At 62.9% G+C, this 27,005-nt stretch overlaps 1 protein-coding gene across 6 annotated transcripts; it reads left to right on the top strand.

Moving 5' to 3' along the window:
• Positions 1–25,444, top strand: CBFA2T3 (CBFA2/RUNX1 partner transcriptional co-repressor 3). Of its 6 annotated transcripts, none has more exons than XM_063410532.1 (12): positions 1–269; positions 16,812–16,958; positions 18,381–18,458; positions 19,632–19,873; positions 20,211–20,300; positions 21,812–21,993; positions 22,100–22,356; positions 22,462–22,547; positions 22,753–22,951; positions 23,096–23,164; positions 23,340–23,527; positions 24,614–25,444. In XM_063410532.1, the coding sequence occupies exons 1-12, from the start codon at positions 53–55 to the stop codon at positions 24,887–24,889; spliced, it is 2,031 nt and encodes a 676-aa protein (XP_063266602.1). In that variant the 5' UTR covers positions 1–52; the 3' UTR covers positions 24,890–25,444. The 6 variants fall into 6 exon arrangements, with proteins under 6 accessions (XP_063266602.1, XP_063266601.1, XP_063266603.1 ...); XM_063410531.1 differs by having other exon boundaries at positions 5–269; positions 23,337–23,527; XM_063410536.1 differs by lacking the exon at positions 1–269 and adding an exon at positions 7,698–7,996 and having other exon boundaries at positions 23,337–23,527; positions 24,614–25,443.
• Positions 25,445–27,005: the final 1,561 nt, after the last annotated feature.

Raw genomic sequence — 27,005 nt, 5'->3', positions numbered from 1 at the left:
TTCCCCTCGCCATGGGACGCGGCTCCGCTGCCACCGCGGCCCCGGCCGTCACATGAGCGGCCCCGGCGGCCGGGCAGGCGCCGGGCGGGCAGGACACCCCGCGCCCCTCCGGAGCTCAGCATCCCCGGCCCCGGCACCGCTCCTGCCCACGGGCGGGACCAGGCTGGAAGCACGAGCCCCGGCAGGGCTCACGGATTTGGGGAGCTGCCACCATCCCCTCGGGACCCCCCAGAGCACACAGGGACCCTTCTCGGGCACCACCAGCCAAGGTGAGAAGCGGCTGTGGGATGGAGGGAGGTGGCTGTGGCAGTGCCATGTACCATGGCACGGGTGACTCACCACAGTGCCAAGCCTTGAGCAGGCAGGTGCGCCCCGAGGGTGGCACGTGGCTGGCACCAGTCAGTGCATCCCCTTGGGGACCAGCCAGCGGGAATGGGGAGCTGGGACATGACCCATGCACCATGGGGCTCCATGGGCTCACTGTCAGGGGGACCCACTCGGAGCCCACTCTGCAATTAAACCTTTCCATAATGAGTAATCAGCCCCGAGCATGTTTTATTCCCAGCATTTCAGTCCTGTGTTTGCTGGGTGTTTGTGCTCGTTCTGGGATCAGCAGCTCCCATCCGACCCCACGGGCTCTGCAGGTGCTGCTGATGGTTTGCAGTGCGGAGGTTCCGTGGGGATGGAGCATCCCACATCCATGTGCTGGAGCATCCCCAGGCGCCGGGGCCAAGGGGCTGAGACAGCTCTGGGGGGCTCGGGGGCTCTGCTGGGCCTGTGCCCGCTGCGGGCAGGAAAGCAGAGCCGGCTGAGTCACCGGTGTGAACAATGCTGGCCCCGTGCCGCGCTTCCCCTCACTCCCCACCCCGCTCCCCCGGCACCGCGCTGCAGCTGCAGCCCCCTGCCCACCCCGGCACCTGCCCGTGGGTCAGGGACACAGCTGGGACAGCACAAGGGCAGGGTTTGGGTGCCCCGTGTGTGCTGCACCTCCTGTGCCGGTTCCCCATGGGTGGGGGACTGCGCTGGGGTCCCTGTCCCCAGAGCTGGCACATGCCAGGCACGGACAGGCTCCAATAAGGCGCCGAGATGGGGCTCGGCGGGCACCGCGCTCCGGAAGGCTGCAGCCAGGGAGCCGTGCAGATTGCTGCGGGCTCGCCAGGCTGCCCGTTAGGCTTTTGGCAGGAGAAATGTTTATTTTGTTGGCCAAATATCTCTGCAAACTTCCTGATTTGCTTGCGGCCAGCGAGGCAGCGATAGGGCTGGCGAGGCCGTTGCCGGCCCCGCTCTCCAGGCTCGGCACCGAGAGCTGTTATCTCTGATGCACAGCGGGCAGGGAAGAGGTGGAGAAAGGGAAATGAAATACAACAGAGGTGGCACATTTTTTGCTCTTGATAACAAGCCCTGCTTTTAGCCTGGGAACTTGGAATCGATGCAGGTGGCCAGAGACAGCCACAACGTCCTCTGCTGCCGTGGTGCATCTGGACCTCGTAACAAATCCCAGACCTCACCTGGCTCCCTGTGGCATGGCCTGGCACGGCACAGATCAGCACCGGCCTCCACACAGCCAGAGCTCCAGCCTGGAGGATTTTGGCCCTGGGAAGGTCCTGAAAACAGCCCCAGGGCTTGGATCTCCATCCAAGCCTCGTGCTGGAATGAGGGCAGGCTCACCCCACCTCCTGCTAGCTCTCATTGATTTTTGCAGGGATGGGAGGTGTTAGAAGTGCAATGCCTGCTAATTGAATTCCCATCGTTATTGGGAATGCCTGTAGGATGGGGAGGGCCAGGAAGGAGCTAGTCCCTAGGGTTGGGATGGGAGAAGGGGAATGTGAACCTGTTGTGGACCCAAGGGCAGCTCAGGGGATTTTGTTCAGCATCTCTGGGTGAATTCCTGCTGGCCAAGGATGAGGCTGACAGGACTTCCCATGGGTGCTGCTCCCATGGAGGTGCCAGCAGCATCTCCATGCACCCCAAAACATCAACTCCTGGAGTCAAGGAGCACGTGGTCGTCTTTGCTTTGCAATTAAATCACTTCCCAGGCTCTCCATGGCAAAGAAAAGCTGGAAACTTGGCCCCTAGCAGCCCCAAGACCTTGAAGCACCCAGAGGAACTGTTCTGTATCCTAAAGTCTCCCATTTTTTAAGGCAAGCCGGTGATTTTCCGCAGGGTGAGCGGGATGATAAGCAAGAGGGGGTGGTTTCCCTTTGAATGCCACGGAGCAGGAACGAATCTGTCAGCAAGGAAAACGGGATTTTACTTTTTTTTTCTTTTAATGGGAGATGCACTTTTTTTTTCTTTCCTATGTGGAAGTTGTGGGAAAGCCACAAAGCCACTGGATCTGCTTCAACAACCAATGGGGCTGCTCCTTCCAGCCCGATGGCTGCGGGGTGGCGGAGCCCGAGTCTGGGGACCCCCAGGAGTGGTCACGGAGGGGAGCCAGGCACAGCGAAGCCCCTTCCCTGGGAAAGGCTGGCGCACGGCGCTTCCTGCCCAGCAGATGTCCCCGGGCGGATGCAGCTGCGGCGGGCGATAGCCGGAGGGCAGGAGAGCGTCTTCCCCGCTGGCTCCCCACCAGCCCCTTATCTCCCTGCTGCATTCCCCGATGGATTAACGTGCAGGAAAATCCAGCGCCAGGGCTCCTGCTGCAAGCGGAATGCCAAGGGAAGAGCCCGGGGCTGCAGCCTGGCTGCCGGTGCTCGGTGCTCACCCGGGATGGATTTAGGTGCTGAGATTTGGGCCACCACAGCCGCGCTCGCAGCCAGGGCGATGGGACCATCCGAGGTCACGCCGAGCCTTCCCAGCCCTGCAGCTCCTTGGAGCAGGGGTGCCCCGAGTAAATGGAAACTGGAGATCCCACAGCCGTGGGGGGCTTTGATCCCTGCAGCTTTGTGAGCACTCGGCCACACGTTGTCACCACGCTCTGCTTGAAGGCACCGCTGGCAGTGCCACATCCCACCAGGACTCAGAGAGGTACCCAGGGATGCTCTGCTCCCCGAGAGGGAATGGACAGAGATTGAGGAAGCCAGACGGACAGACAGCCCCGCCAGGGGTGGCACAGGAAACCTGCGGCACGCCAGGGCACGGCTCGGTGCGTTGCCTGCAGACATCGTCCCGTGAGAGCGGGTGAGGCAGGACCCGGCACGGCACAGGGTGCCATGGAGGGACAGCCCTGAGCCACCAGCCTGGAGAGGGGCAAGGTGTGACAAACTAGCACCGTGGGCTTTTTAAAAAGGCCTTGTGAAGAGGGGATGCAGCTGGAATAGCAATCAGCTTGTCCTGGCATGCTGGGGAGCGCCAGGGCTGAGCCAGAGCTCCGGGAGAAGGGGACAGTGCATCACCACCAGCGGGAGGCATGGGGACAGCACGGGGACAGTACGGGGACAGCACGGGGACAGCACGGGGACAGCACGGGGTCACCGCTGATGGCTGGCCACCCACAAGGTGTGAAGAGCCTCCCCAACACCACGGTGGCTGCAGAGGCAAGAGGGGGCATCCAAGGGCGCCTTGGTGGCACCGTGAGCCCAGCACCCACCGTTGCCCCTGCCCACGTGCGTGGCCCTGATAGCGGGCAGGGGTCGTGTGCAGGGGCAGATATGGGGCGTGGATGGCACGCGCTGGTGACCATTTCCTGTGGGGTTTGGTACCATTTGCCTTCATCTGGCCTCAGCGAGAGTTTATCTCCTGGCAGGCACCATGCCAAGGCCTCAGAGCTCCCCCTCTCCCCCAGGCTGTGCCTTGGGGTGTCCCTTCCCCTGGGGCGGGTCCTTGGCACCCTCCAAACCGCTCCGTATGCACACCCAGCAGGGATGGAGGACATGACCGGGCACTGTGGGCACTGTGGGCACAAGGGATGGATGCTGGGGACACCCTCCCGCGGGACTGGGACACCTGTGGGGTGGCAGGCATGGACGGGCACTGGGCAGGGCCCACGGCAGTGGGAGATGCCACCTCCCCACAGCAAAGGGAGCGGGGGTCACCGCACCGTGGGTGGTTCATCCCCGCCCCGGGCTCACCACGCCATCAATCACGCGGCAGCGTGACCCACACCGAGCCAGGACAGGAGTTTCCACCCTCTCGCACGGGTGGGAATGCACTGTGCCCCATCCTGCCCCGGTTCCAGATTTGCCGGGGGAAGGATTGCCAGGCGGGGCTGGGATGGATCCAGCCGGCTCTCGGGCTCTGGGAGGCGCTTATCTCCGCTCCAGCCGTTCATTTCCCACCGCAGCGGAGCGGGGCCACCGGCTCTGCCGGGGCGGGGCGGGTCCCCTCGCCTGTCCCCAGGCACCCAGGGAGCCCCCACAGCACAGACCCCAGGGAGCTGAGGGACGGGGGAATGTTTTCCCGTAGGAATGCCAAACCCCCCTTTATCTCATCCACGGCACCCAGGCGTGTGGTGGATGGGTGGCCATGGAGCTCACAGCAGTCCCGGGCTGGGAGCGGGTTTGGGGCAGGAAAGGGTTAACCCGGGAAAGTTTGCTCACTCTCAGCAATGATTTAAACCAGACAGAAAGGTTCTGTCATCCATCACGCTAACAGCTAGATCATTGTGTTTTAAAGTGTCTGTAATTGCAGCAATACAGAGACCGGGAGGAAGATAAAGGCTGGGAAGATGCAAATGCCGAGGGGAAGCACCAGGCCCCGGCACCCGGCAGGGACAGCTCTGGGGACAGCCCTGGGGACAGCCCTGGGGACAGCCGGGGTGATGGCACGGGGTGGGTGTCTTTGATGTGGTGGGAGCCTCAGACAGCACAAGGGTACAAACCCAGTGACAGGGATGGGGAGGGAAGGGTCTGAGTAGGTGCTGGATTCCAAATATTGTCTCAAAATTGCATTTATCTTCCTCGTTATCCCTGGAATAATATAAACTGGTTTTTCTTTACCCACCTCCTTCGGGCTGCAGGGGATCCCAGGGACAGGGCACAAAGGAGGGTGAGGACTTGCCCAAAGCCTGCGAGGAGGTGGCCACGGGTGCCCGGGCTTTGTCCCAGCATCCCAGGCCACGTGCAAAGGCGCCGGCGGGGAATTATTAACATTCAGCCGAACCCCGCCGAATAAAGCGAGCTAACACAAATGTTTATTTTCACAGTAGTGAATTATGACTTCAATAGACCAAAATTACAGGCTGCGTGCGTGGAATAGGAACGCAGCAGCCCCTGCCACCCAAACGCCGCCGGGGGGGACGTGGTGGCTCTGCCCCCCTGATGTCCTGTGGGGTGACAGGGCCACCTGCCCGTCCTGACAGGCCTTGAGTGGCCCCTGGGGCAGGAGGTGCCAGGGCAGGGGGTGTTTGATGGCATCCTTCAGCTGCAACCCAAATTAAGGAGAGGTGGTGACAGTTCCCAGCGGGTCACTGTGAAATGCTCGTGGCAGGGGGATGGCAGGTCAGAAGGGATGGGTTTGGTCATCACCAGGCTCATGGCACGGCACCAGCTGGGCAAACAGGAGGGTTTTGTGACGTGTTTGAGGTCTTCACTTGGGCGTGTGACACAGGTGGCTGGGCTGAGGACGTGGTCACCCCCATGGGGGGGTCCCTGCTGTCCCAGCGAGTGGCCTGATCCCGAAGGAGCCCCATCCTGGCAGCCCAGAACTCTGGGAACACCCTTGGGCTGAATTGCTGATGCTGGGGGTCCACAACGCCCTGACCTGTGCTGGAACCACATGTCCAAGTGCACGTCCGAGTGCAAGGGCCCCCAGGCACACGTGGTGCTGGCATTTGCGTGTGCCAGCCGGTGCCACCCGTGCTGAGCCGGGCGGTGACGAGGCGGGAGCGCGGCTGTGCGGGGCCGATTCCCCTCGGTGCTCGTGGGGAAAGAGCCCCTGGGGAATGAGGGCAGCAGGACCTGGAGAACCACAGGCCCTCGGGGAGCCCTCAAGGGATGCAAACCTGGAGGGGCTGGCTCAGGATTCCACAGCAGGTCCTGCTGTGACCCCATCAGTGAGGGGAGCAGTGACCATGCAGTGGTCATTTGGGGACCATGTGGTGACCCCACAGTGGCCATGTGATGGCCATTTAGTGGCCATAGAATGGTCATCTGGTGGCCTTGTGATGATCGTTTACTACCTATGGGAAGGCCACTCGGTGGCCATGTGATTGGCATTTACTGGCCATGCAGTGGCCACACAGAGGCCATGCCAGGGCTATGTAGTGGCCATGCCAGGGCCGTGCAGTGCCCTCGCAGTGCCCACACAGTGGCCGTGCCTCAGCCATTCTCTGGCTGCCCAGTGGCCACACAGCTGTTCTGTGCCACCCAGCCCTGTGCAGCAGCCGTGCGGGTGGCTCCGCCCGGCAGAGCTGCCACTCTCCCAATCCCTGGGAAGCGGGTGAGGATGAGTAATGCACCGGGCACAGGGCAGTGGCAGAGGGAAGCAGCTGCCAGCCACAGTAATTACACACAGGCAGGGCTGGGGCTCGCAGGGAAATTTGCAGGGAAATTCATGAGGATTGTGTTCCCCGGCACGGGCAAGCAGGGCTGTAGTGGGACTTGAGGGGGGGAAATTTGAATGCTGTCCCCCAGCTGGCACGGGGCAGGGGGGAAAGGTGTGCCAGGCAGCCAGATGTGCACCGCTGCCCTGCACCGCTGCCAGGGAGGGTCCCACCGAGGCACGGCAGGGTGGGGGGCACCCCAAGGCCAGGCTGGGATGGGCGTGTGGGACTCTGAGGGCTGTGCCTGCGGTCTTGTGGCTGCTCCAGCACAGCCCCAGCCCTTGGGCCCCTGGAGAGGGGAGCTGAGCCACCACAGCTCCATCCCCGCACAGCCCCCAGCCCCTTGCAGACACTCCCACCCTGCTCCAGCCCCTTGACTCTTCCCATGGCCCCAGACAAGTCCTGGCCCGTTCCCTTGCAGTCCCTCCACCTCCCCCAGAACAACTCCCAGCTCTTTGCAGCTCCCAAAACGTTACCCTGCCCCCCATGCCGCCCCCCACTCTCAGCTTTGCAACCCTCGATCTTTAGCACCCCCAACTCTGACGATTTTGCAAACCCCAAGCCCTGCAGCCCCCAAGCCCCGTGCACTGCCCTGCATGGCCTTCCAGTCCCCAGAGCGTCACCAGGTCCCATGCACGCCCTAAAGCCCCATGGGCAGCCCCGTGTCCCCGTGCAGACCGCCGGTGTCACGCAGCCCCGTGTCCCACTCTGTCCCCAGGTGCCGAGCAGCCCCTCGGTTCCGTGCAGAATCCCTCGTGCCGCACGGCCCCGTATTCCCGTCCATCCCATCCCGTTCCCGTCCCGGTCCATCCCGTTCCCGTTCCCTGTCCCTGTTCCTGTCCCTGTCCCTGTCCCTGTCCCTGTCCCTGTCCCTGTCCCTGTCCCTGTCCATCCCATCCCGTTCCCGTTCCCTGTCCCGGTCCATCCCATCCCATCCCGTTCCCTGTCCCGGTCCATCCCATCCCGTTCCCTGTCCCGTTCCCGTTCCCTGTCCCGGTCCATCCCATCCCGTTCCCCTCCCGCTGGCCCATCCCGGGGGTCCCGCTCCGGTGGCGGCGGCGGCGGCGGCGGGGCGCCCCCTGGCGGGCGCGGCGCTCCCCGGTCTAAGGCAGCGGCGCGGGCGGGCCCCGCTCACTCCGGGCCGGGCGGGCGGCGCGGCGGCAGCGGCGGCGCGGCGGGGGCCCGGCCGGGCACGGAGCGCGGCCGCGGGCGCCCCACGGCCGCGGCGCGGCGCCGGGAGGATGCGCCGCCGGGCAGCGCGCAGGGGGTGAAGCGGCCCCGCGGATTTACGGCGGCTTCTCCGCCCTCCCCCGCTTCTCCGGTGCCCCCCCTCCGGGGGGAGGGGAAGCGCCCCGAAGCCCGGAGCTGGCGGCGAGCGGCGGCCCCGGGCGCGGCGAGCGGCGGCGGGCAGGTGCCGGGGGCAGCCGCCGCCGCGGCGCCGCGCTCCGCCAGCGCCGGCCTTAACCGGGCCGGGGCCGCCGCCGCCGGGGGCCGCTGCCGGCTCTGCCCGCTCCTGCCGGCCCCGCCGGCCCCTGCCTTGGGACTTACCTCACGCCTCCGCCACACCTCAGGACGGTAAGTGCCGTCCGCCAACGGGGACGGGGACGGGGAGGCTGCCGGTGCCCGCGGAGGCTCCCGTGAAAGCGGGGCTTGGAATTCTCCCGGTGTTCGGGGGGTGCTCTCGGTGCACGGGGGAATCGGAGGCTCCCGGTGCCCGGAGAGGCTCCCGTGGAAAAGGGGCTGGGAATGCTCCTGGATGCTCGGGAGATGCTCCCGGCGCGAAGGAGTCCGGGAGGCTCCCGGTGCCCGGGGGACGCTCCTGTTGTGCAAGGGTCCGAGACGCTCTCGGTACCCGGGGGAGGCTCCCGGTGTCGGGGAACGGGTGCGCAGGGCAGTCGGAGGCTGGCGGTGCCCGGAGGATGCTCCCGGTGTCGGAGCCGCTGCCGGTGCGCAGGGGACGGGGATGCTCCGTGTGCCCGAGCCAGCGCGGTGCCCGCCACGGCGGCGGAGCGGGGCAGGGCGGGCGGGGGCACCGGCGGGGCGGGCGGGCGCAGCGCTCGGAGCGGATCGCGGCGCCCGTGGGCCCCGCTCCCACGCACGGCGCTGCCGCGGGGGCGGCGGGGTGCAGACCCCTCTTCCCTGCGCTGCCGGGGCGCTTCCTGCTCTCCCCTCCGCGTCCACCGTCGCCGTTTCCCGAGCGCCGGGGCGGCGTGGGGCGGCACAGGGAACCCACGCGAGTTTGTGCCCACCCCCCAGCAGACCCCCCCTGGTTGTGACTCCCGACTCCTGCCCAGCAGTCCAGCTCTTTGTCATCCCCGCATCCCTCCCCTCTGCCCGCCAGCTCCGCATCCCGCTCCGGCTGCCGAGGACCTGGAGCTGGAGCCGTGTTCGGTCCGGGGGGGAGCCGACCCACCGGGGAGAGTTTGCGGGAGGAACCCGGGGCTGCTTTGGGAAGTTCCGGCTCCCTTCGTTCTGTGTTTATGCCAGGACACGGGTCCGTGGCGGGGACTCGGGGCTGCGGTGGGAACGCTCGCAGGGTCCTCGCGTGTGCCAGGGGATGTTTGTTTGGATGTGGATTTAGGAAGGAAGCCTGGCTCGGGAGTCTCCGGCGCTGCCATTCATCACCGCCTGCTCTCGCTTTCCCTTTGGAATCACGCTGAGCTGGGCAGCCCGGCTTTGCCAGGGGAATGCTGCCGGCGGAGCGATGGAGCGGGGCTGGCCCCGCGCTCCTCCGCGGCTCCTCCGCGACAGAGCCGGAGCACCAGCAGCTCTTGCCGTCATTCCCTCGCCGCTGGATGGTGCCTTCGGATACCGCAGAGCGTTTCTCTAGTTAAACACACCTTTTCTTGGAATTCTTTTATTTCTCTCTATTAGCCAAGAAAAACTTTGCAACTTTCCTTCGCTGTCGGAGAGGAGCCACTGCCGCTGCTGCGTTTCGTTGTGTTTTTTTAATTGGAGGTCACGTGTGCTTTGACAGTGTCTTTGATTCCAAGCGATGGTCTCGTCTCCAGCTTAGGAAGAGCTTCTGAGCTCTTCCCTCTGTTGTTTTCTCTCTGTTCAGGAACAAAGAGATTTTTTTTCTGCCTTTAATTAAAAGGAATATTAATTCCCCGCTCCTTTGTGGAGCGACTTGAGGACACTCTGCAAACATCCGTCTGCTCGGCGCCGCGGTGGGGTGAGCTCTGCTGGGGCACAGGGCATGGAGAAATGGGGGAGCCATCCCGAAATCCCACGGCAAACACGGAGCAGCAGCCGCGGAGGATGCTGACAGCCACGGTCCTCGGGTGAGGAGCCCCATGGAGCTGAGCTGCCGCCTGGGGCGGGCTCTTGGATCCTTGGAGGTTTGTGAGGCAGGTCCCCGTGCTGAGAGTCTCCACACAGGGAGAAATTCCGTGGCTGGGGAGGCGAGTGGAGGTGAACTTGGCTGTGCCAAGGGGGTTTTCCCTGCCGGCTGCCTCCTGTGCTGGCAGGTAAGGTTTTTCCCGGCAGCAGACAGATGTTGGGTGTGTTTTGTTTGGAAAGCGTGAGTGCAGATGTTGCTTTGTAGGGGGGAAAAGCCAGGACGCGGCGGGGGAGAGGCTGTTCTCCCGTGGCTCTGGGTGCTGGCGTGGGGTGGGTGCACTGGGGAGGCCTCGCGTGGGTGCAGGATTTGCCTCTTACATCGGGAACTTCCAGGCTGCACGATGGGAAAACGTTCTGGTGCTCAGCCCCACTTCAGGGCTGGGCTGTGCGGGCAGGAGGGGCTCTGGCAGGTCCCTCGGGGAACCTGGGGCTGGCAGGTCTCTGCCGAGGTTCCTGGAATTCTGTCTGAGCCATGGATGTCTGCACGCGTGGGAAACCCCGGGCAGGGCCCAGGGATGGTGGATCCCGTGGGTGTCCGGCCGTGGCAGTGGGGTCCTGGCTCTGCTCGCTGCCAGCAGCTGCCGTAAATCCCTGCTGGAGTCTGGGGGCACTTTGGCTCTGCCCGTGGCTGTGCACGGTCCCCTGTCCTGCAGCCACCTCGGGAAGGTGTCTGGGTGCTGTGGGGTGCTGTGGGACCCCCGGGGAGGAGAGGCACCCCATAAATATCTGTTATTACATCTCTTAGAGGGAGCCAGTGGACTGGCAGTGAATCAGCCAGGGCGTGCAGGGCTGCCAGGGAGCGCTGGCAGTGGGGCAGGAGCTGGGCCCCTCCTGGAGGGACACACAAACCCTCCCACACCGGCACTGAGCCTCTGCAGCCCCAGCCAGAGCAGCGCGGTGACAGCGAGCACAAGGTTTGGGGCAGATCAGGGCCGGGTACCGTGAACGGCGCTGGGAGGGAGCAGGGACAGCCCCTGGGTTAAGCTGGGCTGAATCGCCGCTGCTGGGGCCGGGTGGATGCGGTCCGAGCCGCAGGTCGGGGGCTGCAGCCTGACCTGAGCTTTCCAGGCTGGATCTCACGGGGGAGATAGATTCAGCTGCCCAGCAGGATGGGGGCGAAGGGAGCCCCCAAGCTGGGATCAATCCCTGGCGGCCAGAGGCAAGAACAGGCTGGAGGCTCAGAGGACACCCCCTGCCCGGGTGCCCTGCCCTTAGAGCCATTGCCCGCTTTGGGGTTATTTTTAGATTTCCTGAAGCTGTTTTCTGCCATCCCTCCTACTGTGCTCAGGCTCCCCAGGGGGAACCCCACCTTGACAAACCCCCAGCTTTCCTTCGGAAGATGCTGACCGATGGTTCCAGAAAACATCCAAGGGATTTCCTGTTTATTTTGCAAAATTCTCGCTAATATTTTTTTCCTGTGTTCTTTGATTCGATTTCACATGGGCAAAATCGCCTTGAAATGGAGCCCGCGGTTCAAAAATAGACAAAGAGTCGGTGAGGCAGCAGCCTGGAGGCTGCGGGAGAGCACGGCCGGATCCGGCACCCCCCCGGAGCCGGTACCGGCCCGGCGCCCGCGGGGCAGGATCTGCCTCGGGGGCCCTGGGGAGCCGCCGGCACCTCGGCGTTCCCACGCTGCAGGGACCTCACCGGGAGCTCCCCGCCGGAGCCCGGGGGTGCAGAGGGAGCTTTCCCTTCTCCAGCCTCTCTCTGCCTCCAGGATGCCCCGAACCCCCTGCGTGTGCCACTTGTCCCTGCTCCAGCCACCAGGGCCACTTTTGGCCATGAGCATCCCCGCGCACACGGCTGCACAAATCCCCGATTGGGGCTGGTTTTGGGGTGCCCCTTTGGCAGTGCTTTGGTGCAGAACGGAGCGTGGTGTTCGCGGGTGGGGGCAGCTCCGGCAGGGTCAGCCCCAGCCCTGCTCCTCTCCAGGTGTTCCGGGCTGCCCGCGGCACTGTTTACTCCTGGTGTTTAGCCAGGATATTTAATTTCCAGGAGTGTGAGGCAGCTGGGGAGCAGCAGGGTGTGTGTGTGCCCACCTCCCGGTGCCACCCTGGTGGGATGAATCCGACGGTGGCAGCGGGCACGACACTGCAGCAGCTTTGTGCCCTGGCTGGGTGCTGCTGGCCGATGGGTCAGGGGGACCCCCCAAACTGCCCCTGTGCCGGGGGGACCCCTCCTCCCAGCCCGTCCCCGCCAGCAGCCACGTCGTCGCCAGCCGCTGTTGACTCACAGGCTCCGCCGTCGAGTCCCGGGGCTGAGGCCGAGATGCTTTTACAGGCAGGGCTGAAATGCACAAAATGTTCGACTTGTAAAATATGTAGCGTGAGAAAATAGCCTTTTCTGCTCTCCTCCTCCTGCCGCCGCTCCCCTGCCCCATCTGCTCGCTTGGAAAGATTCCCGCAGCCGGGGGGGCCGGCGGCGCCCGGGGTCCCTCGCCAGGGATGGCACCCACCCACCCCAGGGGCCGCCCTCGGGGCCAGGAGGGCTCCGGGGGCAGCCCAGGATGCCCTCGGTCCGTGAGGGTGTCGCCTCCTCGCTCCCCTCGCCATCCCAAAGTTTTTCTCTCCCCCGTGGGCGCGTTTTGAGGAGGAGCGCGGGGCTGGCACCGGGAGCGCCAGCGGGGCTGTGCCGGGGGATGACGCGGGCGGCGTTGGGGCATCCCGGGGGGCTCGGGCTTTCCAAAACCTCTCCAGAGGGTCCCGGGGAATCCCCCTGCCAGGCGACCCGGCAGCCCCGGGAGGGAACAGCCACGCCGGAGCTGGCCCCGAGCCACGGGTTTCACCTTAATCCATCATTATCTGGGCACATTTCGGATCCTTGCCAAGAGCAAGGTGGGAAGGGGGGGTGTAAGCATGCTTTCCCTATTCCCCTGCCATCCTTTTTGCTGCCTGTGTGTAATTAACAGAGTAATTAAAAACAGGATGAGTTAATTGGTATTCATTTATGTGGCAGATGTTTTTAATTGAGATACGAAACAATTTACCTGTTTACATAAACAATAGCAAATGAAGGCTTGTAAAACAGAGAGGGCGTCTTTTTTTTTTTTGGCTTTTTTGTTGTTGTTTCGAGGAAAAATCAAACCCATCCCCATCCCCCACCCCCGGCCACGCCAGCTCGGGGCGAGCGGGAGCTGCTGGCACTGCCTTGGTGGCACTGAGCCAGCTGGTTTGGGTCCCTGGGTGGGTGGTTTTGGCTTGAAAAGTGGGATTTTGGGGCTTGGGGTGCGTGGAGGGCCTGGCTGCGGGTGCTGCTGTCCCGCATGGAGCTGTGCTGTCCCTGTCACACGGCCGGAGGTGGAAGGGGACCGGGGATCTCGGGCTTGCTGGGAGTTGGTGGCCTGGAGCTGAGTGAGAACGGGCCCGTGGGGAGCTGCCAGCAGCGCTGGCGCTCCGGGATGTGGGTGCAGCGTGCTGGGAAAGCAAAGCAAACCGGGATGTACCTGAGCGTGGGGAAATCTGCTTTATCCTGGAACTGTTCTGCTGGGAGGTCCCAGCTGGGCCAGTGGCACAGGAGCTGTCTCAGGATGTGCCCCTGGGAAAGGTGGGGATGACCTGCAGGGGCTCCCCAGGACTGGAGCCAGATGAATCTGGGTTCCTTTAGAAACTGTGCAGAGTTTAATTATTGGATTCATTTTTAAAGAGCTTCATTTGTGCTGATGAGTGCTGGGTGTGGATATCTCCCTGCTAGGCTGGCTCCCCAAAATGAGCACCTGGGACACCCTGGTGATGGGTGGGCAGCATCCCTGCAGCATCATCATGGAATCCTGGAATGGTTTGGATTGAGAGGGGCCTTAAAGCTCATTCCACCATGGGCAGGGACACTTTCCACCATCCCAGGGTGCTCCAAGCCCTGTCCAGCCTGGCCTTGGACACTGCCAGGGATCCAGGGGCAGCCACAGCTTCTCTGGGCACCTGTGCCAGGGCCTGCTCATCCTCCCAGGGAGGAATTCCTTCCCAATATCCCCCTTAAACCCACCTCCTGTCAGCATCCCACAGCTGCACTCCTGCTTTCTCCTGTTCCAGGTGCAACTGGGGATGGACTCCAGGCTGCCTGTTGTCACCTTTGTCACCATGGGGGCATCAGGATGGGTGCAGGGAGGAGGGAGCTGATCCCACAAAGGGCATCAGGATGGGAGCAGGGAGGAGGGAGCTGATCCCACAAAGGGCATCAGGATGGGAGCAGGGGAGGAGGGAGCTGATGGTGCCGTGGGGTCCCAGCAGCTCTGCCGGGCTGGTGCACGTGCCTGGCGCTGCTGCCCGGCCTCAGGCACTGCACGCTCCCAAACCTGCTCCAGCTGGGACAGCTCTGGCCCTGCCATCTTATCGGGAGTTGTTCTTGGCCGCGGCGGCTGCGGCAGCTGAGGAGCAGGAATGCTTCCCTGCCTTTGTTTCGGAGGCAGCCTGGCTTGGGGAGACGTCGCCTCCAGCATCTGGATTTCATTTGTGGCCATTTGGAGAGCATGAAGGATGCCGGGCGCTGGATTCCCTTTAACCCTTTCTTCGCCCGGGAAGCTGCAGGGAGCCGGAGCTTTCCCGTGGTCACATCCAGGAGGATGAAGGAGCTCCGTGCCTGCTTCATCCCCATCCCCGGGGAACGGAGAGCAGGGCAGCCAGCGCGGTGCCCCGCGCTCAGCCCGGAGCTGGCACATCCCGCTTGTTGCCCAGGGAGGAGGCAGAACCGCGGGCTTGTGGCTGGATGGGCTCCCTGGGGCTGTGGGAAACAGCAAAGGCCGGGCCGGGCCGGCTGCCAGCCCCGACCCTCCCGCGCTGGCCCTGCCCCTCCGGGCTGCGGGATGCCGTGTGCCCGCTGGAACGCTTGGCCGTGTGACAGTGTCACCCCAGCGGGCAGCGCCGGGGGTCAAAGCCTGCCGGGTGACAAATGGGGGGCTCGGGGTCACACAGGGGTGTGCGGGGGTCCTGCATCCGCTGGCCCCGGGGGGCAGGGTGGGGAGCAGCCGCTCCCGCCAGCCCAGGAGAAAATACTAATCCTTTTATTTTTATATTATTACTTATTCATCTGGGCTGCACAGACCTAATGGAAACCAGATGGAGGAAAACAGACACGGCCCCGAGCGGCTGGGACAAATTACCCCAAAGAGAGAAAAAAATAGAGGGAAAAATAATTCCAGTGGAGTTGGAATTGTGCTGGGGAATTGCTGTTTGAAGGAGCTGAGGGGAGGCTGCACTTTGCTCCCCAAAACCTCCTTTGCTCTCTTGGAGCTCATCCCATCCTGCAAAGGACCTGGGCTGGTGGCACAGCCATGGCTGGGTCCTCTGGGCATTCCAAGCTCTTTATGCCATTGGATTTGGGACATTCCTGTGCCTGCCTGGCTGTGTTTGGGTTGCAAACACCTCAGGGAAAATTTAAAACTTAAAGAAAAAAAAAAAAAAGAAAACACAAGAAAAACCAGAACCAGGCCCCATTTCCCTGAGTGCTTGCTCAGCTTCATGGAAACTTTCCTGCTGATGGGAAGCTGTGGAAAAGCCATGCCAGTGCCAGGATGAATGTATCCCTGTTTTCCCCTTGGTGTGGGAGTGTGCATGGAGCCAGGGCAGCGAGGGGACCGGAGCTGGGATGGGGATGCAGGCAGGAACCATTGCAGGGATGCAGGGAAGGATGATGCTGGGGTGTGACAAGGACAGGAATGCAGGCAAGGATCGTGTGGGATCAAGGTGCTGCAGCTGTGACCCCTCACAGGGCCACTCTCTGTGCACACTCAGGGCTCCTTCTGCTGTCAGAGCTGGATCCTGCTCCGCTGAGTGGTGGGGGAAGGTTGGAAGGCTGGCCAAGCTTTGCCCAGAGATGGACATTTCCATGAAAAGGGAAATAAAAGGTGTTTTTCGAAACAAACCATTTATCCTGGCAGGCCTGGAAGGAAACTGAGGTTTTGGGGAGAGGGAGTCTCCTGTGGCTGGGGAGGGAGAAGGGAGCGAGGAACAGGGAACTGGAGCATGCACATGCAGGAGGCTGCAGCATTCCAGTGTGCTGTGGACAGAGAGGGATATCCATGGAGCCATCCAGAAGGATCCTGAGCGTGACCAGCCAGGATTTTGGCTCCTGCCACCATGTCCTGGTGCCCTGTGCGCCGCCGGCTGCGGCACAGCCCCGATAGCATCTCCGAGGGGATGAGGCCCTGCTCTTATTCAGCCCGGCCGATGTGCTGCGGCCGGGTTCAATTAATCTCCCACAGTTGCCCTGGATTAAGGATGGATATTGGATTGGTGGTTATCAGCCGGGCCGGGTGGGGGCCATGCCGGGGCACAAGGGGACCCCACTTCCCTCTTTGGCCGGAGCCGGTGGCGGCACGGGCACGGTGACAGATCCCCACAGCTGCCAGCACTTGTGGCCACTTGTCACTGCCAGCGTGGCAGCCACGGGGCCCAGACCCTGCACTGGGGCTGAGGGGACGGTGCTGGCACAGCCCTCGGGAATGCACTGCTGGGTGTTTTTGGGGTAGGGAGCACAGGGAGGTGGGAGAGAGGCAGTGGTGCCCAGTGGGGTGATGGTGATGGCCGGGAGCTCCACGATCCCTGGATTGCAGGATCTGATCTTGCAGGGCCACTCCGGTCTGGGGGGGACAGTCACTGCTGGATGTGTGGGTCCTGCTATTGTCACTGCCACTAAACGCTGGCTGTGATGATCCCATGATCTCTGCCAGGGGCTGTGCCAGCCTGGGTGAGGCTGCCAGGGATGGTGAGGGGTCAGAGGGCAGCAGGAATTCCCATGAGGTGTCAGGGAGGTGCTGTGCTGTGACAGCAGTGATGTGACACCGGCTGGGGCAGGGCTGGCTGTGCAGGGGCAGAGCAGTGCCTGGGTGCCAGCACTCTGTGTCCCTGCACAGGGCACTGTCCCCACCGCTGTGCAGACGAACAGCAGGCCCATCACCCTCCCCACCATCCTGTGGCACACAGGACAGCAGCACTGTCCCTGTGACCCGAGCCCTACACTGGGAGCGGAGATCCCCAGGTGTCCCCTGTGTGCCAGGGGATGCCGTCCCTGCCTGGCACACCCCGCTCACTCACCGCCCCGTGCCCTCTTCCCGCAGATAACGCGGAGCCCGCGGCCGCCGCCATGCCCGACTCTCCGGCCGATGTGAAGACGCAGGCCCGCTCCTCGCCGCCCGGCATGCCCCCGCCGCCGCCGGCCGCCGCGCAGGGAGCCACGCGCCACCCCTCCTTCACGCCCAGCACCAGTGAGTACCGGGCACGGGCTGCCCTGCCAGCCTGGGGTGCCCAGCTCCCCTCGCCTCAACCTCATGCACAGCACCCGGGGCCAGCAGTGTCCTCAGAGCTGGCTGTGACTTGGGGTGGCTTTTCCTGTCCTCGGGCTGGAGGCTCTCTGTGGGTGCACGTTCCCAAGCTGTGGCTGGAGCATGTTCCTGCGGGGAGCACCGTGGCACTGCCCATGGCCAGCAGTGCCCTGGGAGGTCCCTGGGGACAGGGACATCCTGCTCTTCTGCCAGGGTCACCAAACGCTGGCACAGAGTAGAGCGTGGTTGGAGGATGGTGAGGGTTGGGGGAGTTCCTGTGGATCGGAGATGGCCCCGTGGTGGGTCCCATGCATGTGGGGACACATCTGTCCCTCTGCGTGTGGCACCCAGTGGTGGCAGGGCAGTGTCATGGCCTGGGACCAGGACACTGGGACCTCCACAGGCTGTAGCATGGTGGCATCAGGGGACTCCAGGTGGGAGTTTCAGTCTCTGTACTTGGACTGGGGACAGCCACTGAATGCGGTGTCCCCAGCACGTGGGCTCATTGCATGCCCGCAGGGTGTGCGCCAGGGATCGGTCACTGCTGTCACCGTCCTGGGCAAGGCACACACAGTGCAGGGCCCAGACAGGCAGGGGACAAGGCTGGCCCCCTGGCAGGAGTGGCAGTGGCCGCTGCCAGTGGCTGCTCCAGTTCTGCTGAGACTTTTGCATGCACATGTGCACGGGTTGTGTTTGTAGCTGTTTCTTGCGCAGAAAAACCCCAGTGGGGAAGAAAAAACCCTAAAACAACCCCCAAGGTCCATTCCCTGACACCTGCAGCCACCCAGCAGCACTTCTGGACAGACTTTATAGAAATCAGCTCGTGCTTGGCTGTGCTTGGAGGGGTTTGGGTGTCAATCCCAGCCCTGTGGCTGATGTGGCAGCCCAGGTGTGGCTGGGTCTGGAGTGAAGGACCAGGGGTGCAGGTGGCCTCTGCACCACGGCTCAGCACAGAGAGGGATTCAGTACATGGGGCTGGGGGTGCAGGCAGCCTTTCTGCCACTGCTCAGCACGGAGCAGGATTCAGGATGCAGAGCCATCGTGGCTCAGCATGGAGCAGGGTTTGTGACACAAGGCTGGGGGCATGGAGCAACTTGGCATGGACGTCACAGCATTTCAGTTGTTCTTGGACTTGGGGGACCTCATTCGGTCCCTAAAATGTCAGGACTTTATCAGGCAGCCGAGCACTCATGCCCTGACCGCTCCCTGTGGCTGCAGTGGTGTGCAGGGACCCGGGTCCCTGGTGGGTCTGGCAGCTCTGCCTGTGGCACACATGCCCATGGTGAGGAGTGTCCTGTGCAGGGCCCCTGGCCGAGAGCTGCCCCCTCTGCTCTCTCATCATAGCGTGTTTTATTTTGCTTGCAGATCGAGACGCTGGCCCTCCGACGTTTCTGCCTCGCGGCCGTTTTCATGGTTGCTTGAAATGGTCGATGGTCTGTCTTTGTAAGTAAAATGAAACACCCGCTCTCATGAGAGACCCGAGCGCAGCCGCAGCCCTGGGGGTGCTCCCCCCGCCAGCCCCTCGCCCTGCCCGGCGGGGATGCGGACCCCAGCCCCATCCCGGCCCAGGGACACGTGCGGTGCCCAACTTAGGAGCGCACCTGTCACGGAATAAAAGCAGTTGTGGCCGCCGGGTTATTTTCGGCACCTCCTCGGCGGGCGCTGCCCGGCCAGAGAGCGAGCGGGAGCCCCCGAAGCAGGCAGGGCTGGCAGGGCAGCACGGCACCCCCAGGTCAGTGTGATCCCGGCGGGGACAGGCGCGTGCGTGCTGGGGGCCGTGGGGTGACATCCTGGCAGGACACGGGTGATGTGTGCTGTCACCTGTGCTGGCGGGACACGGGTGATGTGTGCTGTCACCTGTGCTGGTGGGACACGGGTGATGTGTGCTGTCACCTGTGCTGGTGGGACATGGGTGATGTGTGTTGTCACCCATGCCATCGGGACATGGGTGATGTGTGTTGCCACCCGCGCTGTCAGGAATGAGTGAGGTGTGTTGTCACCTGCACTAGTGGGACGTGGGTGATGCGTGTTGTCACCCATGCCATCGGGACATGGGTGATGTGTGTTGTCACCCGCGCTGTCAGGACATGGGTGACACGTGTTGTCACCTGCGCTGGCCAGGAAAAGGTCCCTGTGCTCACGTGGGGCTGGTGCAGGAGAGAGGGGCCTGCCACTCTGATGATTGGTACCCCAAGTTACCCCCCTGGATGTCCCGGTGTGCGGTGTTCAGGCAGCTCCTGTCCTTCCTGACGGGGCAGTGGGGACAGAGTTGGCAATGTGCTGCAAGCCAGGCTGGATTCCATGGGAAATGGCTCATGGATTCCCTCTGGGAGTGCTGAGCAGCTCCCAGAGGGGCAGGGTGGAGCCCCTTCCCTTGGCTGCTGAGGAGCTGGATCAGGCCCTTGCTGCACTGGGGGCTGCTCTGCATCCTCTCCTTCCCCACAGCCCCCACAGCACTGGGACCAGTCCGGGATGCAGCCCCAGCATCCTGAAGCCTTCCAGGGTGTGCCAGCCCCACGTTCCACAGCAGGACACTCCGGTCCTACCATCCCAGCCTTGTCCCCACGGTACCAGGGCACAGCCACCCGCTCTGAGCTCCCTTCCCTGTCTCCCCAGTGATGAACGGGAGCAGCCACTCTCCGACCGCCATCAACGGGGCTCCGTCCACCCCCAACGGGTTCAGCAACGGCCCGGCCGCCTCCTCCAGCGCCTCCCTGTCCACCCACCAGCTCCCTCCGGCCTGTGGCGCCCGCCAGCTCTCCAAGCTCAAGCGCTTCCTCACCACCCTGCAGCAGTTTGGGAACGACATCTCCCCCGAGATCGGGGAGCGGGTGCGCACCCTCGTCCTGGGGCTCGTGGTACGTCCCTGGGGCAGCCTCGGGGTTCCCTGCAGCTGAGGATCCTGTCTGTTCTTTTGGGGATGGAGATGCTGCCAAAAGGGAAAGAGGGGCCTAGATTGGTCTAAATCCTGGAGGAAAGGGGATTGTTTTCCCAGCGTCTCCTGGGATCTGCACAGCCAGTGCAGGGTTGGTCCTGGCTGCTGGCATGGCCAGTGAAGTCTTGAGTGTGGTTTTCCCTTGAGCTGGTTTTCCTGTGAGCCTGGTAGAGGAGCAGGAATGAGGGAGGAACAGCCAAGGGTCACCCAGGGGTGCTGGGGGCTGTGTCAGGGGTGCTGAGCCCAGGCTGTCCCCACAGAACTCCACCCTCACCATCGAGGAGTTTCACGCCAAGCTCCAAGAGGCCACCAACTTCCCGCTGCGACCCTTCGTCATCCCCTTCCTCAAGGTGGGTCTCCAGCCTGGGCAGGGTGGGATTCATGGCAGCATTTCAGCACAGGGGATTTGGGGGTGGCTTTGGGGCTGGCAGCTGCCTGTGGGTCTGCCCGTGTCCCCCTGGGCACATGTGTGTCCCCACACGTGTGGAGCCACACAGGGCCAGGGCTGGTTGCAATAAAGTGAGGGCTCAGCCCAGCTGATTGCCATGTGCAATTCATTAAAAAATCCCTCTCTTTTTTAATTTGCCTTTTAATTTCGCACTGACTCTGCAGTGTCACCCTGCTCTGGAGGGATTTGCCCAGTGCTGGCATGCCTGGCAGCACTGGCACTGCCAGCAGAGGTTTGAGCCTAGTGCCTGCTGTCCCTTGTTAGCAAAGGAACAGTTAAAAAATGCAAAAATAGCCCTTTTTCCACCTCTGCACCCCAGTCCCCCGGAGCAGGGGTCTGTGAGTGGAGGTCCATGCTTATCACAGGAATCTGCTGGAGTGGTTTCCTCCAGGCTGAACCGGAGGGGGACGGCAGAGCCCCCTCCCCTCCTGTCCAGTTTGCAGGGTTTGGGGATGCGTGGGAGCAGGGAAAGGTGCAGCCCCAGGCCCCGGCAGGCACCGGTGGCCCTGTGGCTCCAGGCAGGCTGGGATCCATCCCCGCTGTCACAGTGCCAAGAGCGCAGCGGCCGCCCTGGCACCCCGCTCCCAGCTGTTCCCACCGCCCGCTCCAGATGTTTCTCATTACCCTAACTGCAACCAGCCGGGCTCGGCGTGCTTCCCAGACTGGGGACTGGCTGTTTTTGTGGGATTGCTCCCCCCCGGCCAGGGAAGGGAAGGGGAAGGAGGGTCCAGCCCTGCTCACCGCAACTGCAGCTCCGGCTCGGGCGCTAACGTGTCCCACAGATGGGATTTGGCTGCGGCTCAGCTGCCTAAGGCAAAATCCAGGGCTGGCAGCCAGAGCGCCGGGCAAAAGGGGGCTCTGCTGCTTAATTCCTGCTGCTCCCGGGGCTGCAGCGCCGTGGGGGGGGACACGGTGGGTGGGTGGGAGTTCACAGCTGATCCTTACAGCTGTGGGTGCCACACGGGCTGGGGGTCCCACAGGTGCAGCCCCCAGGGAGCAGTGGAAGGTGGCCGAGGTGGCTGACCTGGCCCAGGGGTGATGCTCTGCAGCCCCTGCCAGGATGCAGGAGGGCTCTGTTGAAGCTGTGTCTGATCCCTGGGGGGTGTCACGCATGTCCCCCAAAAGCCCACCTGGCCCCTGGGCACGCTGCTGGCATCCCAAGGCTGTCCCCTGGGGAAAGGGAGCAGGATCCCAAAGGGAAGGCACCCCCTCACACCCCTGCCCGTGGCGAGCTGGGGGCACAGCCAGGCTGCTCCGGGGGGCTGCAGGGCCATGGACACAACCAGGCTGCTCCGGGGGGCTGCAGGGCTGTGGACACAGCCAGGCTGCTCCGGGGGGCTGCAGGGCCATGGACACAGCCAGGCTGCTCCAGGAGGGCTGCAGGGCCGTGGACTGCATTGTCACCCCCCGCAGGCCAACCTGCCGCTGCTGCAGCGGGAGCTGCTGCACTGCGCCCGCATGGCCAAGCAGACCCCGGCCCAGTACCTGGCCCAGCACGAGCAGCTGCTGCTGGACGCCAACGCCTCCTCCCCCATCGACTCCTCCGAGCTGCTCCTGGAGGTGGGCGAGAGCGGCAAGAGGAGGACGCCAGACAGGTGCCAGCCGCGGAGGGGCGTGCGGGATTCTTCAGGGACACATCCCTGGAAAGGGGAGGTTGTTCCGGGGGGCGCAGTGGGGACCAACCTCCTCTCCTCCGGCCAGGACCAAAGAGAACGGTTTGGACCGAGACCCCCTGCACCCCGAGCACCTCAGCAAGCGGCCGTGCACCATGAGCCCAGCGCAGCGCTACAGCCCCAGCAACGGGCTGAGCCACCCCCCGAACGGGCTGGGGCACCCCCCGGCCGGCCCCCCCCTGCCCCAGCACTACCGCCTGGAGGACATGGCCATGGCACACCACTACCGGGACACCTACCGGCACCCCGACCCCCGGGAGCTCCGCGAGCGCCAGCGGCCCGCCGGTGAGCCCTGCTGCCCCCAAGCACGGGGGGGAACGGGGCTGGGACCCCCCTGAAAGGAGAGGGGTCCTGCAGGGGGGCTGACCCCGCTCCGCTCTTGCCTTGCAGCCGTGCACGGGACGCGGCAGGAGGAGGTGATCGACCACCGGCTCACGGACCGGGAGTGGGCGGAGGAGTGGAAACACCTCAACAACGTACGTGGTGTCCCTGTCCCATCCCGTGCGTGTCACTCCGCTCTGCCCTCCATCCCCACCGTGTCCCTCACGGGGCGTTTCTCCCGAGCCTCCTCTGCTACCACAGCCAGCACAGCACCCTGGAGCTGGCACAGCCTGGCATAGCCCGAACCCCCCTGGCTGCCTGCGGCAGAGCCCCCTCCCCACGCCCGCTGTTGCCCCGCAGCTCCTGAACTGCATCATGGACATGGTGGAGAAGACGCGGCGGTCGCTGACGGTGCTGCGGCGGTGCCAGGAGGCCGATCGCGAGGAGCTCAACCACTGGATCCGGCGCTACAGCGACGCCGAGGACATGAAGAAAGGCAGCCCGCCCTCCGCACGCCCCCACAACTCCTCGTCCGCCGCCGCCGAGGCTCCCCAGTTAGGTACTGACCCCCGGGGCCGCGGTGCGTGCGGGCGCTGCGCCCCTGTCCGCGGTGCCCGCGCCGCTCTCCCGGGGGTCTGGCGCTGCCGGCGGGCGCGTTCCCAGGGGACGGCACCTCCTAAGGGTGGCCCCTTCTCCTTCGCAGATGCTCACCGGGACTTCGCGCCGCGGCCGCTCTCCGGGTACATGCCCGAGGAGATCTGGAGGAAGGCTGGTGAGTGCGGGGCGGGCACCAGGCCCTGGCAGAGCTCCGAGCCCGCAGGGCTCTGCCCCGGCTCCCCTCACGGGGATGCCTGCGGCGCAGGAGGAGTTTGGGGTGGTTCTGAGGGAAGGGGGGATGCTGGGGCACTGGCACGCCCTGGCCACGCTCGGCTGCTGCCTTCCAGAAGAAGCCGTGAACGAGGTGAAGCGCCAGGCCATGTCCGAGCTGCAGAAGGCCGTGTCGGATGCCGAGCGGAAAGCCCACGAGCTGATCACCACGGAGCGCGCCAAGATGGAGCGGGCGCTGGCCGAGGCCAAGCGCCAGGCGTCCGAGGATGCCCTCACCGTCATCAATCAGCAGGAGGACTCCAGCGAGGTGGGCACCCTGGGGGACAGGCTGGTGACAGTGCTGGTGCGTGGGACTCGCTGCAGTCGAGGTTGAAGGATCTGAGTGCAAGGGTGGGGATGGGAGCCTGCGGCAGCACCGTGGGATGGGGGGAGAGGGGAATTCCTGCACCCGGGTGGGGACGCAGGGTGTGGGCAGTGATGGGGTGCATGGTGCTGGGTGTGGATGCAGTCTAGGATGAGGTGCATGGTCTGGGATGTTGTGCATGGCCCAGGGTTGGGTTGTATGGGATTAGGGGGGCCTAGTTCAGGGTAAGGGAGCACGGTCCAGAATGGGTGTGCCTGGACCGATATGGAAATACACAGTCTGGCGTGGATGTGCACACACTGGGATAGACATGCACATTCTGGGGTGATGTACACGGTCCTGGACAGCGGGGCACAGTCTGGGATGGATGTGCACGGTCTGGGATGAGTGTGCATGGTCTGGGATGGATGTCCATGGTCTGGGATGGATGTCCATGGTCTGGGGTGGATGTCCATGGTCTGGGATGGGTGTGCACGGTCTGGAATGGGTGTGCCCAGTGTGGGATGGATATGCACGGTGTAGGATGGGTGTGCACGGTTTGGGATGGATGTGCACGGTCTGGAATGGGTGTACACGATCTGGGATGAGTGTGCGTGGTCTGGGATGGATGTGCCCAGTGTGGGATGGCTGTGCACAGTCTGGGATGGGTGTGCCGAGTCTGGGATGGATGTGCCCAGTGTGGGATGGATGTGCACGGTCTGAGATGGATGTGCACGGTCTGAGATGGATGTGCACAGTTTGGGATGGGTAACCATGGTCTGGGATGGATGTGCCCAGTGTGGGATGGATGTGCACGGTGTGGGATGGATGTGCACAGTTTGGGATGGGTAACCATGGTCTGGGATGGATGTGCCCAGTGTGGGATGGATGTGCACGGTCTGGGATGGATGTGCATGGTTTGGGATGGTTGTGCCCGGTCTAGGATGATGGAGTGCCCGGTCTGGGATGATGGAGTGCCCGGTCCCGGGTGCACAGCCCGGGCTGGGGGTGCACACCCCGGAGCTGAGGCCGCATTCCCCATTCCCACAGAGCTGCTGGAACTGCGGGCGCAAGGCGAGCGAGACGTGCAGCGGCTGCAACACCGCGCGCTACTGCGGCTCCTTCTGCCAGCACAAGGATTGGGAGAAGCACCACCACGTCTGCGGGCAGACTCTGCAGGGGCTGCCGGGCCCCGCCGCCCCCGGGCCGGGCCAGCCCGACGCGGTGCCCGCCATGGCCAGCAGCCCCAGCGAGGCGGGCTCGGTGGCCGCGTCCCGCGCCGGCACCCCGGCCACGCCGGCGCCGCTGGACAGCGCGTCCCGCTGAGCCCCCGCGGGCTGCGGAGCCACGGACTGCACCCGGTGCCATTTCCTCAGCTACCTGACTCGTGTGACCTCCGAAACGACCTCTCTAGCTCTCACAACTAATCCTCACGGATCCTCAAACTGGGCTTTAAGTGGAGTTAAGGCAAATACCGGTCTCTGTTCTTTCTTCAGTCTTTGTTTTGGCTTTTTTCGGTTGGTTTTCTGTCGGTTGGGGGATTGTGGTTTGGGATTTTTTGGGTTTTTTGGCTGGTTTTTTTTTTTCTTTTTTTCCTTTTTTGCTCTTTGGATGAGGGATTTGTCTCCAGCCTCACCAGGCAATGCTGAGGTGAGAGACCAGCCCGATCCCATCCCCCAGCAGCACTGCTGAGGGGCTCACTTGGAGGAGGAAAGAACCTTCTTTTCTTCATCTCTCTCTTCCTATTTTTTTTTTCTTTTTACCTCTTTTTTTTCTTTTGTAAAAAAAATAAAGAAAATAAAAAAGAAAACGTCGGACTCTTTGGCTTTAAGTAAGAAATTGTAAAAAAGGAAAAAAAAAAAGAAAAAGAAAGAAAAATCCAAAAACCAGACGACGCGTGACGGACGCTCACCTGTAACTACCTTGCTAGCTAGCCAAGAACAGACCAGACTCACCTCTGCTCCAAAGGAAATCCAAAACCAAGGAAGATCCAAACGTCTCTCCACTGCCAAAGTTCGTTTCGTTCTGTTGTCGCTTCCTTCCCCTCCCCACAAGGATGGATGGACATGCCCCTGGGGCTTTAAAGAATTTCTATTAAAATAAAGCAAAAAAAAAAAAAAAAAAGGTGTTTTTTTACTAAAACCCCAACCCCCAAGGTGTGGGAGGGGGAGATGGGGCTGAGAACCGCAGCTGCAGCTGGCACATCTCTACCTCTGCCCACCACCACCCTGGAAAAGGAGAACATAAAGGAGATTAAAAAACAAAAAAAGAGAATAATAATAAAAAAGAATTTTACAAAAAGGGAAATTAAAAGACTGATATTGGGTTTCTCCCTCCCCGAAGCCGTCGGGGGATCCCCCCATCCCTTCACTGCCAGGCTGCTCCCACACCCCGCGCTGGATTTGTTTCACGAGGATTTTTAAGAGGAAAAAGAAAAGAAAGGAAAAGGAAAAGGAAAAGGAACGCTGCCCCTGCCTGGCCGAGGCGGCGGCCGAGGACGATGTGGATTATTTGGGATTCTTGCCTCGCTGGAGCGGCACCGAGGACGGAAGTGCAATACGGAAAGTCCGAGCTCCGAGCGGAGGCAGCAGTGCTGTGCGCTAATGTGAATGTAAATAGTGTCTGCAGAGGTCCAAAAATGAATAATAATAATAATGATAGTGATAATAATAAGAGACGTTTGCCAAATAAAGGATGAGGAGGAAGCGTGGAGCTGTGGCGCTGGCCGGAGCGAGGCCTGGCATCGGGAGGAGCTGGAGCTTTTCCGCATTTGCAAAACCCATCCTGTGTGTTTTCCGTGGGGGAGGAAGAGGAGGGAAGGGCTCGGGGGTTGTGCTGCCGGTCACAGGGCTGGGCTGGGCCACAGCAGAGCTTGGGACACGCCAAGGGTGATGTCACCGGCCCTGTGCCACCGGCACCCAGCCCTGCTGGGGGTTCTGTGCACCCCAAAATCTTGGGGCATCCCCTTGGATGAGTTCTGTGCACCCTAAGACCTTGCTGCCTCTCCCTGGGGGGTTTCTGTGCACCCTAAACTCTGAATCCTCACAGGGTTCTCCTTCTGAGGTGTCGGTGCATCCCCCCAGGAGGTTTCTCTGCACCCCAAGACCTTGGGGCATCCTCCTGGGAAGGTTCTGTGCACCCCAAGGTCTTGCTGCATCCCCCCAGGAGATTCCTGTGCACCCCAAGGTCTTGGCCCAACCCCGGGCACGTTTCTGTGCCCCCCAAGACCTCGGTGCAGCCCCTGGGTGGTTTCTGTGCCCCCTGACCCTGGGAGCTCTGCCGGGTGCCCCTCCTGTGGCGGTTCGCTTTATTTATGGTGTGACATATGTAATGCTGTCTATTTTTCTTACGTTTCCTGAGAAGAGGTAATATATAAGAGTATTGCAGATGCCCCTGCTCGCCGGGTGTCCGGCCCGTCCCCGCCGTGTCCCCGCCTGTCCCT

This window comes from Prinia subflava, chromosome 13 (genome assembly GCF_021018805.1).
Source record: "Prinia subflava isolate CZ2003 ecotype Zambia chromosome 13, Cam_Psub_1.2, whole genome shotgun sequence".
NCBI classification, from domain to species: domain Eukaryota; kingdom Metazoa; phylum Chordata; class Aves; order Passeriformes; family Cisticolidae; genus Prinia; species Prinia subflava.
This window is presented reverse-complemented; position numbering and strand designations above follow the sequence as displayed.

Coding starts and splice junctions, on each gene's coding strand:
- CBFA2T3 (XM_063410531.1), top strand. CDS start 53: ATGAGCGGCCCCGGCGGCCGGGCAGGCGCCGGGCGGGCAGGACACCCC. Junction 18,459..19,631: donor ATGGTCGATGGTCTGTCTTT/GTAAGTAAAATG, acceptor CTGTCTCCCCAG/TGATGAACGGGAGCAGCCAC. Junction 20,301..21,811: donor TCGTCATCCCCTTCCTCAAG/GTGGGTCTCCAG, acceptor CACCCCCCGCAG/GCCAACCTGCCGCTGCTGCA.